Source organism: Sinocyclocheilus rhinocerous, unplaced genomic scaffold (genome assembly GCF_001515625.1).
Source record: "Sinocyclocheilus rhinocerous isolate Xijiao unplaced genomic scaffold, SAMN03320098_v1.1 scaffold1275, whole genome shotgun sequence".
Taxonomy (NCBI): Eukaryota; Metazoa; Chordata; class Actinopteri; order Cypriniformes; family Cyprinidae; genus Sinocyclocheilus; species Sinocyclocheilus rhinocerous.
Window position 1 is genome coordinate 773,373 of NW_015628268.1, and position 16,796 is coordinate 790,168.

The 16,796-nt window shown below is 37.5% G+C and overlaps 1 protein-coding gene across 1 annotated transcript in view; it reads left to right on the plus strand.

The window, feature by feature from the left end:
- The window catches only part of cacna1ab (calcium channel, voltage-dependent, P/Q type, alpha 1A subunit, b), a 149,667-nt gene that overhangs the window by 66,097 nt on the left and 66,774 nt on the right, over positions 1–16,796 (plus strand). The window contains exons 4-6 of the mRNA XM_016548713.1: positions 1,726–1,831; positions 2,397–2,536; positions 14,576–14,627. Of these exons, the coding sequence (XP_016404199.1) occupies positions 1,726–1,831; positions 2,397–2,536; positions 14,576–14,627 (298 nt within the window). The remainder of the gene's footprint in view (positions 1–1,725; positions 1,832–2,396; positions 2,537–14,575; positions 14,628–16,796) is intronic.

Sequence of the window (16,796 nt, forward strand, 5' to 3'; positions counted from 1 at the left end):
GCTCCAGCCCCAGAGCTCACTCCAGTGTCGGCTCCAGCCCCGGAGCTCGCTCCAGTGTCGGCTCCAGCCATGGAGCTCGCTCCAGTGTCGGCTCCAGCCCCGGAGCTCGCTCCCCGAGCTCCCTGCTCCACCATGGCCTCCCGAGTCACCTGCTCCGCCATGGTGCCCCGAACTGCCAGATCCGCCATGGTGCCCCGAACTGCCAGATCCGTCATGGTGCCCCGAACTGCCGGATCCCTGGAGGCCTTCCGTCTGGTAACCCTGCTCATAGAGGCCTCCAGAGTGCCCCCCCTTCCCCATTGGATGTTGTACGGCGCGGGACGCGCCTTCCAGTAGTGGGGAGTTATGTCAGATTCTGGTCCGTGTTTTGTGTTTGATTTGCTCCTCATGTGCCTTTCTGTGTTTCCTTATTTGGTCATTTTCCTGTCCTTGTTTAGTTTAATTATGATTCCGTTCAGCTGTGTTCTATTAATTACCCTTGTATTTAAGTTCCTGCCTGTTCAGTTTCCCTTTTGTCTGGTCTACTCGTTACGTGGATGTGTTTCCTGCTGTCTCCTGTGTTTATGTACCCTGTGTTCCATGGATTAAAGACTGTTTCGTATATTCCTTATCTCCTCGCTCCTTAGTTCCGGTTATCCTCGTGTGTGTGTCGTGACAACTTGCCATTAGTTCGTAAATTATTGTGAAATTTACTATCCATTTCTGAACAAAAATTGTTTTTTTCAGTGCACAGTGAGAAACAGGATATGATATCACATTCTAGGGCTTCTGTATTTAATAAATAATAATAAAAATAAATAAATAGCTGTTTTAAACTCAAATCATGACGCTAAGACTGTCAGTCAACATTATAGAACTTCAAGAGTAAAATATTATATTATATTATATGATGTTAACAAAATTGAGGTTTATGGTTAAGAACATACCAGTGGGATATAAAACAATAAGTAATAATAATTATAATAATAATAAAATATTTTCTCTGAAAACATCTAATAAAATATTATCTTCTTCTAATAAAATTCGAAAATACTTACATTGTATATAAGTATAAAATGTGTGTGTGTGTGTGTATATATATATATATATATACATATACACATATACACATAGTATCAACTTTTCATGACATTAAAAATATTTAATTAATCAAAGTTATTATAAAATGTTACTAGAGTGTGTAGCAGTCATCGCAATGACTGCATGTTTTTGTGTCTGTGTGCTTATGTGTGTCACACACATGACATAAGTGGTTATGACAAGTGCTGAGAGTGTGTATCAGTGCCAGTGGCAGCTGGTAAAGAGACACACAGTAACTGGATAATGAGTGCTCTATTTCAGCCAGGCTGAATCTGTCTACACTCATCTGTTTAATACAGCCCTGCAGCCCTGTGTGTGTGTGCGTGTTTATTTTTGTATGTATATCTGTGAGCCCAGGCATACAGCTCTGTATCACTCACACTTGAATGCACATGGTTATTTAAACTCTGCAAGAAGACATTATATGTGCATGATTTGTTGTTGTCCTATTGTTATTTTCTGAATACTTTTATTCTTAACATTCTAGAATGATCAAATTAATATTTTGACATTATATATATTTTTGCAACATTCCAAAGTTCATACAAGTTTTAGTTTGCATAGTGATTTAAAAATACTTTTTGAATTGTAAATATGTTTGATATGATGAATCCAGTTTTTTTTAACCTTAACTCTGCCTCTTACTCCATTTGAGTGGATGATTCTGACCACCATCATTGCCAACTGCATCGTACTGGCTCTTGAACAACATTTACCAGATGGAGACAAAACTCCACTGTCAGAACGACTGGTAAAGTGGAACACACACACACATTCTTAGTGAAATCTAAATGGGGACATTGCATAGACTTCTATTGTTTTTATGTACAACTAGTTATAAGCACTATAATCTACCCAAAAATGAAAATTTGCTAAGAATTGTCTCACCCTCGGGCCATCTAAGATGTAGATGAGTTAGTTTCTTCATCTGAACAGATTAGGAAAAATTTAGCATTACATCACTTGAACTATTCCTGTAGCTATATTTGGGGACAACTGTACACCCAGATCCTGATTTGTAAAAATGGTACAAAAATTAAGTAAACAAACTTTAAAGTTAACTAAATTTTCAACAAAAAAAAATTTGGGGGTGAACTACTTTTTGAGTAGGTACACAAACAGTAAAAGAGTAGTTAAAACTTACTGTTCAAGTACACATAGGACAAGTTGAGAGTCATCTGTAACTACAGGGACTGTTTGAAAGTATCCACAAAGATTCACAAATTTTGATAATCACAAAGACACAAGCACTGAGAATGTTTTAAGTGAAAATTCATTTTCTAATAATCCCATCTGTGGTTTTATTTCTCTCGCAGGAAGATACAGAGCCCTATTTCATTGCAATTTTCTGCTTCGAGTCGGGCATTAAGATTCTTGCACTGGGATTTGCCTTCCACAAGGGCTCCTACCTGAGAAACGGCTGGAACGTGATGGACTTTGTAGTGGTGCTCACTGGGTGAGTTATGCAAACACACACTCTAGTGTCATAGTAAAATAGAATGAAATAGAATTGGAGCTGCTCGATTTATGAGTCAATATAAACAATTATTAGATGGCTCTCTGGAATACTTGATTCTGATTGGTAGATGGTGGCATTCTAATGTCAAATATTTTTGTATAATTATTTGTATTTTCTGTGGAGTTAGTGGCTCTTTTTGATCGATTCATTAAAAGAGTCATTTGTTCATGATTCAAAGTACAGTAGTCATTATTTTTATGCAGCCAGAGGTGACAAAGCAATACAAAATGTGTTTTACTTAGAATTTCATGGCCTTTTTAAGTTCATAACAAAATCTGTAGAATGCCTAATGACTGGCTGACTGCACAGTGTCTGTAACATGTACTAAAAGATGTACTTTTCAAATGGCCTAAACTAGCCCAGAGAAAGTCACGCCCATTCTGGAACTGTGTGTGGGAAGCAGTGCTATGTACACAGCAGAGGTCTGGTTGGACGCTGGTTCCCTCATGCCTTAATGAGCACTTTTTCTCACACACACATGCACACACACACACACACACACACACACACACACGCATACATGGATTCTCAAGCAGGTAGATCACAGCAGCACTGTAGGGAGCAACCATCAGGGCAAGTCTGAAATGTCACCTCACAGGAAAGCAGAGAGAGAAAGAGAGAGAGAGACAGACGAGTGTGTTGGGGGGATGTGTTGTAGTATTGCAGTGCTAAAGAAGGCAGGGCCATGTGATTCCATTACGCCATTCCCTTGGGCTTTGGAATATTGGAAAATTAGAAGGAGAGAGAGAAGGTGTTGGTTTATGTGAAAAGGCGTATAGCTGGAGGAGGAGGAGATTAGAGGCTAATGGAAGAATTCAAGATGGAGTGAAAACCTTTAATTTCCATGTTGGTCCCAGTTAATTTATCCTGGTTAGTGCTGGTTTGGTGCTGGTCTTGCTGGTGGAACAGGAAAATTCTGGTCGACTAGCATGATCATTATAACTGACTAAAGGAGACTTGCTTGTTGAAGAATTAGTGCACCTATCTTTGTCATCATTTACATTTCTTTCATACGTGGAACAAAAAGTATTTTTTGTCAAACTGCTCTTTATAATAAAATGAAAGTGAACCGTGACACATTTGTCCATAGTGTCACTGATTTGTGTGGGGAAAAAAGCAACTTGGACATTCCAATAAATATCTTTTTATATACAAACTTTCAAAAGTGTGGGGTCTGTAAAAAAAAGAAATAGAAATTGATACTTTTATTTAGCAAAGATGCATTGATTTGATCAAAAGTAACAGTAAAGACCTTTATAATGTTATAAAAGAGTTCTAATTAATTTATATGCTGTTCTTTTAAACTTTCTATTAATAAAAGAATCCTACAAAATTTATCATGGTTTCCACAAAAATAAATGTTGATAATAAAAAGAAATGTTCCATGAACCTCAGCAGCAAATCAGCATATTAGAATGATTTCTGAAGGATCATGCGACACTGAAGACTGGAGTAATGATGCTTAAAATACAGCTTTGTCATCACAGGAATAAATTACATTTTAAAATATTTATAAAAATGGGGGGAAAAAAGAAGACACATATATTAAATTGTGATAATATTTCACAACATTACTGTTCTACTGTATTTTTGATCAAAGCATAAAATACTTATTTTTGAGAAATTGATTTTTAGTGTAAGAAAGAAAGCCTTACAGGTTAGAAACGATATAAGGTGAATAAATGCTGATTTTTTTTTTAGTGTACTGTCCCTTTAAGAAGACTAGTAGGGACACCAACATACCAGCATTCAAAACACACCATTTGCTAGTCACCAGCAGTGTTTGTCTATTCAACAGGGAACTAGTGAAAGTAGAAATGAAGAGGAGGAGGGGAGCAAAACTAGAACATGGAGGACAGAGGTGGACGGGGAGAGGAAGAGAATGAGAACGAGGGAAACGTAAAGGAGCAGGGCAAGCGCGCATGTGTGTGCTTTCGTAAGCTGCTGCAGTAGCCTGCTTTTCACTACTGCAGATGATCAATCAACTAGCCCTGCTTTTAAACATGGGCAGATCTTCACACACACACACAAACAGCTGCAAAACTGAACATGGCTAATCATTAACTACATCCTCAATACACATTTTTACTCACCGTCGAGTTCTGCGTGTGCATATTGGACACATTTGTAAGCCAGCAGTATCTCTGTTGTGAGTATGTGTGTGTTAGAGAGAAAGAGCTGCACTTTGATGATAAAATGCATCCTCCTCCATGCTACTTCCTGCAGCTTTGATTTCTATTAACAGTCAGACTCATACACACCTTTACCTACTGAAACAAACACGTAGTAGGGATGGATACCGAAACCCGGCATTTAATCGGCATTCGTTCCTCCCTAAAACCCAAACTTAACGTCAGAATCAGCTCAATCTGTGATTGTTGTAAGATGCCGTCTTTACTGTTGCTAAATTGCGGGACATGTTGATAATAAAACGTTGAAAGCACAATCCGCACAAGAGACGCTGTTCCCGGGGCTGAAATGTGTGCACGCGGCGTGCTCCAATACGGACTAACAAATTACACTTTGAGCTTCGGGTGTATGTCCAAACGATCAAATACACACAAAAATATGTCAAAATGGCCAGCTTGGAGAGTATTCATTTAAACAGAGTTTATGTCTTAAGTGGACGTGAACAGTTGGGAGAAAATCCGATGAGTGTCAATGTACGTATAGGCCTAGTGTTTTAAAGCTTAATTTGTGCCGGAACAAGCCGGATCCTGATCCGTCACCTCCGAATTTGTCCGAAATCTGATCCGGCACCTCATTTGACAGATTCCCTCCTCACGCGCCAATGAAAGACGCTTGTGTTGACCTATAGCGTGCATACATTTCATGAAAAAAAACTTCTGTTATGAGCAGGCTTGCCTAGCATCTACATTTGAAACAACAAACTTGAGCGCGCAAAGAGATGCGACGTGGCTGCTCTCACAAACCCGAATGCACGGGTCCAATACTGATACACATGCGTTTTCTTTCTCAGATGTTTACATTTAGTTAAGACAAAACCGACTGTGCTTACGAGGATAATCGCCAGGATGGCCATTTTGCCGTAATTTTTTGTGTGTATTTGGCCGCGTAAGCACAACAAGCTGCGAAAAATAACTAAATTTGGTACTCGCGAGGCGGCGCGATATGCGCGCTATGGACGTGACTGTGAGCGTATAGAAAACTCCCTTTGGAGCACGCGAATGGCTTAAACTTAAAAAGATGTGCAAATGATAGAGTTTTGTGACGATGCAACAATGACTCGATTAGGCAAGTGACAATTCTGTCGACTGTCCCGAAACCCGAGCAAAAGTCTTATATCGCAGCGTGCAGTAGTGCAGACGAGATGTGCTGTTGTGAAGCCGCTTTGAGAGTGAGAGAAGACCAGCCAGAGCCCTGACTTAAACCCAATTGAGCATCTCTGGAGAGACCTAAAAATGGCTGTCCACCAACGTTTACCATCCAACCTGACAGAACTGGAGAGGATCTGCAAGGAGGAATGGCAGAGGATCCCCAATTCCAGGTGTGAAAAACTTGTTGCATCTTTTCCAAAAAGACTCATGGCTGTATTAGATCAAAAGGGTGCTTCTACTAAATACTGGGCAAAGGGTCTGAATACTTAGGACCGTGTGATATTTCAGTTTTTCTTTTTTGATAAATCTGCAAAAATGTCAACAATTCTGTGTTTTTCTGTCAATATGGGGTGCTGTGTGTACATTAATGAGGGAAAAAAAATTAACTTAAATGATTTTAGCAAATGGCTGCAATATAACAAAGAGTGAAAAATTTAAGGGGGTCTGAATACTTTCCGTACCCACTGTATATATATATAAAAAGTACCGATAAGAATACCGTTAAAGTACCGAATCGATAAGCAGTATCGGTAAGAGTAGTAATACCATTAAAACCTTAACGATACCCATTCCTACATACACATACTGTCATGTTGTGTCCCTCGCAAAAGCGAGTGATCCTGTATTTTTTTTCTCTTTCTGTCCAGAAGAATTTTATTTTATTTTGTTTTGTTTTTATTTGGTAACACTGTATTTTACATTGTAAATGTTACATGTACTTATAGCAATAAAAATAAATTATGCATAATTACATATAACTAACCCTAACCCAAACCCTCATACTAACCCTAACCATATACAGTACATACATGTAGTTAATTAATATTACTCAGTACTTAAATGTATATTTACACTGTAAAAAGGACACTGTCAAATTAAGTAACCATTTACTGTATTTATTTATTTTAGTTGTAAGCGCAAAAACTCGTTTTTGTCACAGGCTACAAAAAGGTGAAAAAGTTAATTGCGAATTTTTGTTTTACAATTCAAACCTTTTTCTCGCAATTTTGAGAAAAAAAGTCAGAATTGAGAGATATAATAGAATTGCAAGATATAAATTTGCAATTTGAAGAAGTAAAGCATGAACTGTGAGATACAAAAACACAATTGCGAGAATGTCACAATGGTGAAATAAAAAGTCACGATTACCTTTTTTTACTTTTTATTTCATCGTGGAAACAAAAACAAAAAAAAAAGAATTGCGAGATATCAACTCAGAACTGTAAGAAAAACAGTCAGAATTTTGAGTTGCAGATACCTTTTTTTAAATCCTGTGGTGGAAACAAGCTTCCATCCGTTTTAGTTATATTTAACCACTTTTATATTTTTACCATTTTATTTAATTAACATAAGATTATTTATTAAAATATTACAATTTACTTACTTATTTACTAATGTTTTACTAACACAGGCCCTTTCTTTTAGACCATTTATTTTTCTATTTTAAGTGACCCAGTGGCATATGAGCAATCAGAATAACATATCAGCTTTGTTTAATTAAATTTTGTGATGTGATGTTTTCTCAATAGTCCTGATTTAATGACAGGCAGTTAACTGGCGCTGGCCACTGTAGGATTACTGCTTACTGCTTGCACAGTTGTTCAGTCCACTGCCAACATTACCAGCTGGCAGAAGCTTTTTCTTGGTCTAAAAGTTGGTTCACAGAGCCAATTCTTTCCTCATACTGCAGCCATGCAAAACAAACTCTTTAAATATGATTATTTTCTAAAAAGTGTGGGGTAATGTCAGTTATAATGCTCTGAAGATACCAATATAATATCTATAACTGATATAATGAAAACTGGCTGCTATGCTAGTGTTAGATTGTTTCAGAGTTGCTTTGTGTTTAAATAGAATATAGAACTACTATTAGATTTAGTCTGCAAATAATTACCAGGACATTGGACACTTATTTCATTTCATTGTTCCTTCTCACATGCTTAGATGTTTAGCCGTGGTCATCCATTTTTTCAGTGTCTGAAATTCTCTTTACTGTCAGTTGAATGCGAATGTTGGTTCTGACAAAGGGCTGTGGTTGCAATACTCCCCTGAGTGTCTCTCTATCATCTCCAAAACTCTAGTTCTACATTTTAGTTTCACTTCGCAGATTTTACATCAAGACGCCAATGAAGCTTGACAGCAGAGAGACAGACTCTCATGACCTCTGAGTAGAATTTGCTTCTGGTCACGGAGCGGTCACTGGTCGCAGCGGACAGTCTGAAAGAGCTCATGTTGAATCTGCATTTGAGTAGTTGACAAATAACAACATGAACTTGTTTTTTTTTTTTCCAACATCAGGATTTTCTTTAAAAAAATCAGCGAAAATATGCAAATATGAATAATACTATACTACTACTAGTATTACTATTAGTTCATTTTAATATATTTCAATATTTTATAGTTTAAATTAATTCTGCACCATTTAGTACTACTTCCAGTTTGATATATGTATCAAAGCTCTCGCTCTCTCTCGCTAGTATTATCATTATAATATATTATTTATGCTGTATGTAATTTATAAAAAATTTGAGTAATACTTTGTTTTTTATTTTAATTTGAACTTTTTTTTAATTCCACACCATTTAGTACTACTTATTGTTAATATACTACTAATATACTAATTGTTATTGTTAATATAATATTTTCTGTGTGTGTGTGTGTGTGTAAAATAATTTTGATTATTTATACTGCACAGTATACAGTATAATACACACAAATATGAAAATATGAATAATACTATAATACTACTAGTTTTACTATCAGTTCAATTTGATATATTTTACAATTAAAATTTTTGGTTTTTAATTAATTTTGCACCATTTAGTACTACTTCCATTTTGAACCAATACTGTTATTAGTTCTCTATCATACTTTGTATTACCAGTTCCACTGCACGTGTTGCCCATGTACAGCTCTTACTTGGCAGATTCCTGAGTCGTGACTGCACTGGCTATTGGCTGCCTGCTCCGTGCCAATCTGTGACTTCACTACTGGCACACAGAGTGAAGAGAGACAAAGAGGAAGAGAGTGAGCGAGACCAATGGAATAACACCATGGATTAGTCTGTAGAAGATTTCTGTTTCTGGGCACACCTTAGCGCTGCCATGCGCAGCTGTTTCCATAGCAATGTTATGTAATAAGAGAACCGTGGAAGGCCAGAGAAGACACCACTCGCTCTGCTTTTCTTCCTGCTTATATTTTACTCCCTATGGTTCGCCGTCTCCCTCGGTCTACACTCACATATAGTCACTTATTTTAATGTTATGGAGGAGAGGAATGTTTAATCATAAATATGGACCAATATGAGCGGCTACATTGGGCTGGAACGACATGGAACCGCATTGACACCTTAAAAAAAAGACATTTATTTGCATTTTGCGTGTTGTTGTTGAAAGTTCATGCATGCACCAGTCTAGTTTATGTTTGAACCAGTACACTGGTTCACCAGTACACACTGTCTCCATTTTGTGAATGTACTCACTCAAAAAAACCTTTACAATAAGCATTATGCTTAATTATGCATGTTATTTCGAAGTTTACTGTCATAATCCTATGGAATATATCAGTTTATGGAAGTAAAATGTGTTTCACAATCACTTCGAATAGCAACTTATACAGTACTGTTCAAATGTTTGGGGTTGATGTTTTTAACAGAAGCCTCCTATGCTCACCATGGCTGCATTTATTTTAGTAAAAATAGTGAATAATTGTTTTCTATTTTAATATATTTTAAAATGCAATGCATTTCTCTAATGGCAAAGCTGAATTTTCAGCATCATTACTCCAGTCTTCAGTGTCACATGATCCTTCAGAAATCATTCTAATATTCAGATTTGCTGCTCATATGTATTTATATATATTTACTTATATTTATAATTTATATTATTTAATTTAATTAATTTTTTTAAAGCAGACTTTAACTATTATTAAGTATCTTGGCAGTTCTTTTTTGTGGTTTTTCTTTCCTAAGGCATGAGTTAGAATCTGACTTGCCTCTTACCCTGATCTTCTGCTTCTCCGCATCATTTCCTGTCCACTCTCTAATATCACTAAGAGTTCCAAAAGGACTTAAAATAGCAGTGTGAGCTTCTGTGCTTGTGTCTACATGTGTCCAGGAAGTTATGTCTGTGTTAAAGGAACCATTGTGTCGACCGGACACCAGGTTAAAAGCGTGTTTCAGGAATAGATGCACGTTAAGTGAAGTGTGTTTTTGTGTGTTGATGTTAGAATAAGTGTGTTTCAGGGTGTGTGTGTGGTTAATGTCTATATGGAGGTGAAGGAAAGGATGACTTTCTGTAAATGACTAAAGCACAATAATGATAATGGAAGTGATGGCAGTGGTACAATATTTACACAGGTAGAAAACCTCTATCTCTTTTTCTTACACACATGAACATTCTGCTTCTGCTGTGTGTGCTGTGAAGTTGCTCTTTATCTTGAGAAGGCCACACACATGCTGGTTGCCACATAAGGACAGGTGGGAAGAACGACAACAGAAAGTGAGTGCGAGAAAGAGGCAGTTTAGGCCACCATGCTCTCAGTAATGGATGGAGACTGTGTGTGTGTGTGTGTGTGTGTGTGTACAGGTTTATATATCCTGGTGGGGACTTAAACCTGAATACACACAGACTCATGGGGAAAATTAAGACTAAATTATGGTCCCCACGGGTACAAAAGCTTATAAATCATACAGAATGAAGTCCTGTGAGTGGTTTAGGTGTAGGGTTGGTGTAGGGCAATAGAATATACTGTAAAAAAGTACAGTAAAAAAAGGTCTGTACAGTAAAAAAACCATTACGCCTATGGAGAGTCCCCACAAGGATAGCTGACCAGACATGTGTGTGTGTGTGAGATAGTGAAAGACTGCACCAGTGTGTTCTGCAGTAGTAAAGAGTGGAAGAGGTTTCCATGTTTCTCTTACTCTCATTTTTCTTTCAACACAAATGTAGCAGTGCAAGTGGGGACTAATAGGAAAAAGCATTTGTGGGGGGAAACACGGGTGCTTGGTAACAAGGAATGGAGAGGATGAGTGGAGGGAGAGGGAGTGACCATCAGCTGTGTTAAGAACAGTGGAAGCAAACAAATGAAATCTTGAGAATGGAAACTAAAACAAGATTTTAACATTTTCTAACATATGAGTGGCATAAAACTTGCCATTATGGTGCTATGTTGCTATGTGGTTGCTAAAGTGTTCTGGGTTAGGGTTAGGATTTTTGGTGCATTGCTATGGAGTTGGAGTAATATTCTGCCTGTACATTTTTTTTTTCTTTTTCTTTTTTAAGTTGTAAATAAAACAAAAGATTATTGGAGTTAGGACTGGGAAAATAAATCGATGCATCGCAAATCGAGAAATGATTCAGTATCGATTCTGAGATTTTCCGAATGCATCGCGATTCTTTCTCGAGTCGATTCTGAGCTTAGTTTTGAACAGCAGATGGCGCTGCATGCTTTAGAAACAGCCGTACTCTGCTTGTTTCCAAATCCTTACACTAACTTGAACCTAAAATAATCATTCATAAAATTTGAAAAGGTTGAAGCGAATTACAAGGGTGTTCACAATGGGCTGTGTTTACATTAATCTCATCATAAAAGCATTCTGAGCCGAGGTGAAATTACAGACTCAGCCGAATGCACAAGCGCTCTTCTTCATGAGCATTTGAGTGTGCCGTTAAAAACTAGATTAGAGTGCCATCTGCTGTTAAAATCTAAGCTCAGAATCAATTCCAGAGAGAATCGCGATGTATTCGGAAGATCTCAGAATCGATCTACGAATCGATTCTGCATCGATTTATCGTCGCTGCCCTAATTGGAGTACATTTTTGATAAATAGAATTTCAGTCTTTCCACTTCAAGATGTCACGTTTAATTCATGACTTGCCGTTTCTTTGTAATTCTTTGTGAAATTTACAAGCAATTTCGGAGTGAAAATCATTTCCAAGTAAATCCTACACCAAAAAATGTTATATGACTTGGTCACTCCTTTAAAGGGGTGGTTGACTGGGTTTTTTCTAGGCTTGATTGTGTTTATGGGGTGCAGTCTAACATGCGTTAATGCTTCGTTTGTTAAAAAATGCATTATTTTTCACATAATTTACCTTTATTCCACACCGCTCTGTCCCTTCTCCTCTGAACGCGCTGATCATTTCCTGCTTTTATGAAGCCCCTCCCTCAGAAATACACGATGGGCTCTGATTGATTAGCTGGCCCATATAAAGGATATTTAACTTGTTTTATTCTCCGCCACATGAAAACCTGGGCATATGAATGCTTTAAAGGTGACATATCATGAAAATCTGACTTTTCCAGGTTTTAAGTGCTATAATGTGAAATGATAGCTGATTACCAAGGGTGTGGAAACACCTAACCCTGATCGTAAGCCTAAAACAGATATTTCCTGAAAAATTGGAATGTTGTTCCAGGATCAACAAGGATGTTGATCCAGGAACATGTTGTACTTGGTGAAATCACGGTCACCATGTGCTTCGGATGTGTGCTCTCAGAAAATCGTATATCAGAAGTTTAAACTCATATGGTTTAAACCGCATGATTTCAGTGCGATAAACATGATAATCAGAACCATAACATATGTTTTTAGCAGGTCTGAGCTGTAATGGCGCAGCTCTATTCTGGAAAAAGGGACGGGGAGCAGCAGCTCATTTGCATTTAAAGAGACAGGCCCGAAAAACAGCGTGCTTCTGCTTCCACTCAAAATAGGCATTTTCAAAATGATATTATAAATGATCTGCAGTATTTTGAGCTGAAACTTCACAGACACATTCTGGGGACACCAGAGACTTATATTATATGTAGTAAAAAGGGGCATAATATGTCTCCTTTAAGTAACAACCAGTGTCGGAATTTAAAATTCTGCCCCCAAAATTGTGATTTTTACCCTTCTGAGGGGTTATTTCCTCTCTGAATATATAAAAACACATACATGTTTTTCATTAATCTGAATTTCTTCAAATGAATCAGGATTTACTGTAACTTTAGATCAATCCATTAATGCATTGTTGCTGAATAAAAGTATTAATTTCTTTAAAAGAAAATTGAATTTTTGAGCCACATGATTTTGGTTTTCATTCATGTCTGTAGCACAAATAGTGCAGGTCAGGTTACACACCAACCTGAAGTGCCTTGAGTTAAAGGCTAATTTAAATCCATAACCTTAAATAAGAGCAATAATAATTGTATTGTCTGCATTAGCAGTGACTAAGACTTAAAAAGAAAGCCAAGTCAAGGAGGAAGAGAATACCATTAAGGAATGTATTATAAATACTAACAAATTATGTAATATCTTCTTCCCAGAGGTGAAAATAAACCCTTTTAGCAGTCTGATCAGATCAAACCCTCACACAGAAGCTCGATATGAGAAGTTAATGAAAAAGAAACCTATTCCAGCACTTTGACGCAAACAAGAGGCCTATTTTGCAAATTCTGGTTCAAGAAACAAGATTTGTGATACCAGAACCCTGTCGCACTCCCCAAACAAACACCCTCACGTACTGCACAAATGCACTGTATTCCCAGATGCACAGGCCTGAGTGTACAGCATTGAATAATGTAGAGTTCGGCTGCGTATCAGCATGACCTAGATTCAGCTCGAACGAAAAGCTGGAGGATTCCTGTGCTGTTTTATCGCAGAAACCGGTTGATCTCGCATACAGACAACATGAGCAACACGTAGAGGACATGCTAATGAGGTAGACTTCATGCTGTCGACATAAACTGTGTGTAAGTGTGACACTGTGGTCAGTCAGAGAATCCTCGCCATATAAAAGATGGAGAGAACGGAGATCAATCGAAAGGGGACCCTTTATCTCTTACTTCTGGCCTGGTTGCTGCGGCAATACCGAGATTCCATCAATGAAAGAGGGCCCGTTGCCGCGGTAACGGTTATGAATGAGAGGAGGCTGGTAACCGTGGAGACTTCGTAAAAGAGGAATCGCCGGTTACTATGGTGATGCCGTGAATGGGGAGAGACCTGGTGGCGTGATGTTGGAGAGAGGCTTCCACGATCGTCATCCTCATCTTCATTTTTTTTTTAAAGCAAATGAGCGAGACAGAATCTATTCTTGGAAACATTCTTAAAGCATATACACATATGTGTATCTAAATCTATAATCAAACACATACATATATGCACATAAACTGTAGTCAATATTAGCCATTCACTAACTTCTACAAGACGTAATCACACCCTTTCTCCCAAACGGCCGAATCAGGAAATACTCTCTACCTCTCAATCATTTTACAAATGTGGGTTATGATATGTCTTTTGAAGGCGCTTATTTTCTGATTATTATGTGTGATGTTACAAAAACAAGACCTACAGGGCAATAGAGGAGAGAAGGAGTGATAAACTGGTGTAGGGAAAGTAAAAAGAGAACCCCTTTCGCTCAGTGTGTGTACTCTGATTGATTGTCAGGTTTTCCCCAGCAGACGGAGGCCTTGTCGCTCCTGTGAATCCCTCGCTCCCTTCCTCTATCTCACCCTGTCATCGTCCTCTCCCTGGGGCCGAGGGACTTTCTCTTTCCCTTTACCTCTCTCTGTTGCTCTGTCATTCTCAGGGATAATTGTGTGTCTTTCAGTCTGTCCTCTCCAGAGTTTACCAAATCACACTTTATTCCCTTCACAGGACTCTCCCGTTGGTGCTGAGAGAGAGGGCAGTGACTACCTCATCAAACACTGTGAGAAATACAGAGATTTATTGAGCAGTTAAGAGAATGAGGGTGTCTGAATCACAAATGGCACTGAAAACACAGTTTTACTTTTTTCTTTCTAATTTGACAAACATTCTAAAATAACTCTAGCATGGTATATTTTTTAAATTTTGAATAAAGATTGCTGTTTTTAATTTAATAGTTTTTAACCATTTTATTGGCATTTCTCAATAATGGGTACACTTCAACTATGTATTCAGTATGAAACATTGGGAAATGCACATTACTTATTGAAACACATATTATTTTATATATATACTCTCAGAAAAAAAAGTTATCATTATGGTACTAATATGTACGTTTTAGATACTAATATATACATTTAAAGTACTTATATATACCCTTTAGGGGTAAAGGTACAAATGTGTACCTTTTGAAAGGGTACCACCCTATTTTGCTATTTGTCCAACTGACAACTGAATAGCACTGCGCTAAAAAACACATCTTAGCAAACACACAGCTGTATCTGGATAACTATAGTTTTTTATGGGCAAGCACCACTCACACTCACATTATGTTCTTCAGAAAAAATTAAAATGTAATTTAAAGTTTCATTTATCAATCATATAAATTTCACTATTTCTGTTTTGGTCAGTTGGTGTTAATGCTGTGTTCAAAATAACATCCTGGTTCCTACAAAAGGCACTTTCTTTGACAGTTCACAACAAAGATTTCAAATAGATGTGGACAGGCCCGCTTTTCTATTCTAACCCGGACGCAGGGTCTGCAGCCTCTCTTCAAACTTTTGCACGTATACACACACTCTCACTGTCTCTTTCCCTTTCCATCTGTCTGAAACTTGCACACACTCCCTCCTTCTCTCTCACACACACACTCGCTAGTCCACTGTTCCATTTACCGCAAGCCTTTTAGTGTGTAGTAGGATATCAGCGCAGTCAGCGGTGCTCTGTTATCCTGACTGCACTTACTGTACATAAAGTGTTCTTCACTGCCAGACCTGGAGGCAGTTTATTCCTTCCCGCATCTAAGTTTCCACTGTTCCACTAAATAAAGTGTAAACCGATATTGTATCAGCAGCCAAAGCACTTTAGTCCTGATCTCAAATCAGTTCTTTAAGTGTCAAATGTATATTTGCATCTGTTTTGGGCTTATTGATCATGCAAGATGGGTCATAAATAGGTGTATTTGTTACGTGAGACTGTAGATATATGTAAATGAATTACTGACAGTATTATCCAGATACTGTATCTAACCTTGGTTTGGTCAAAGAGGGAACGGTCTGCTGTTCTGTGATCAAGTTTTCCATTTAGGTTTGGTTGTGAATATTTGAGACAGATCCTATAGGTTATTATTGAGTGTTGGCACCATCTCATTCTCAAAAGATTATTGTGACATCACAAAATAACTAATATAATTCTGATCATTGATCGAATTAGTCACAGTGTTCTTGCCAATTGAACGGATTAACAGGAAGTACTGAAAAAGCAGAAGACATTAGAGAACGAGTCAGGAGATGAGTTTGCTGCATTCTGTCCAGTCTCGCACAAGTCCATCCATTCTTTCTCTTTTCTTTTAGTTTACGTAGGTGTTTGCTGCATGTGATGGCAGAGCAGTTAAAGGCCTATTGACTGAGCCATTGGCTGCCACTTTATATCATAACCACTAATGAATGAGCTCTTAGCAACATTGGCATCGCTGCATATACAGGCAACAGCAGAAGAGAGTGCAAAAAGTGATGGAAAAAGAAGTAGATAGATAGACAGACAGACAGATGGTTTTGTTGATTCTATATTTAAAAGCATTTACACACACACATATATATTTATATGTAAATATACAATATATATATTTTTATATTTACATATATCCTGTTATATAATTTAAAAAAATAAAATTACACTTCTTTATAATTAGTTATTTATATATATATATATATATATATATTATTTTTCTATCTTTTGCTGTTGTGTGTCAGTGGGAAATATCAGTTTACATTTCCAAACATTCCTTTGGCCATTAATTGCAGTAATCCAGTGAGATTTTTGTTTGCACAAGGAGTCTGACAACAGCCAGTGCTCCACACAGAGATCTGATTTCACCATCATCCAGTCTGTCTGGGATTACATGAAGAAACAGAACAAACTGAGGCAGACTAAATCCAGATGATCCGTGGAA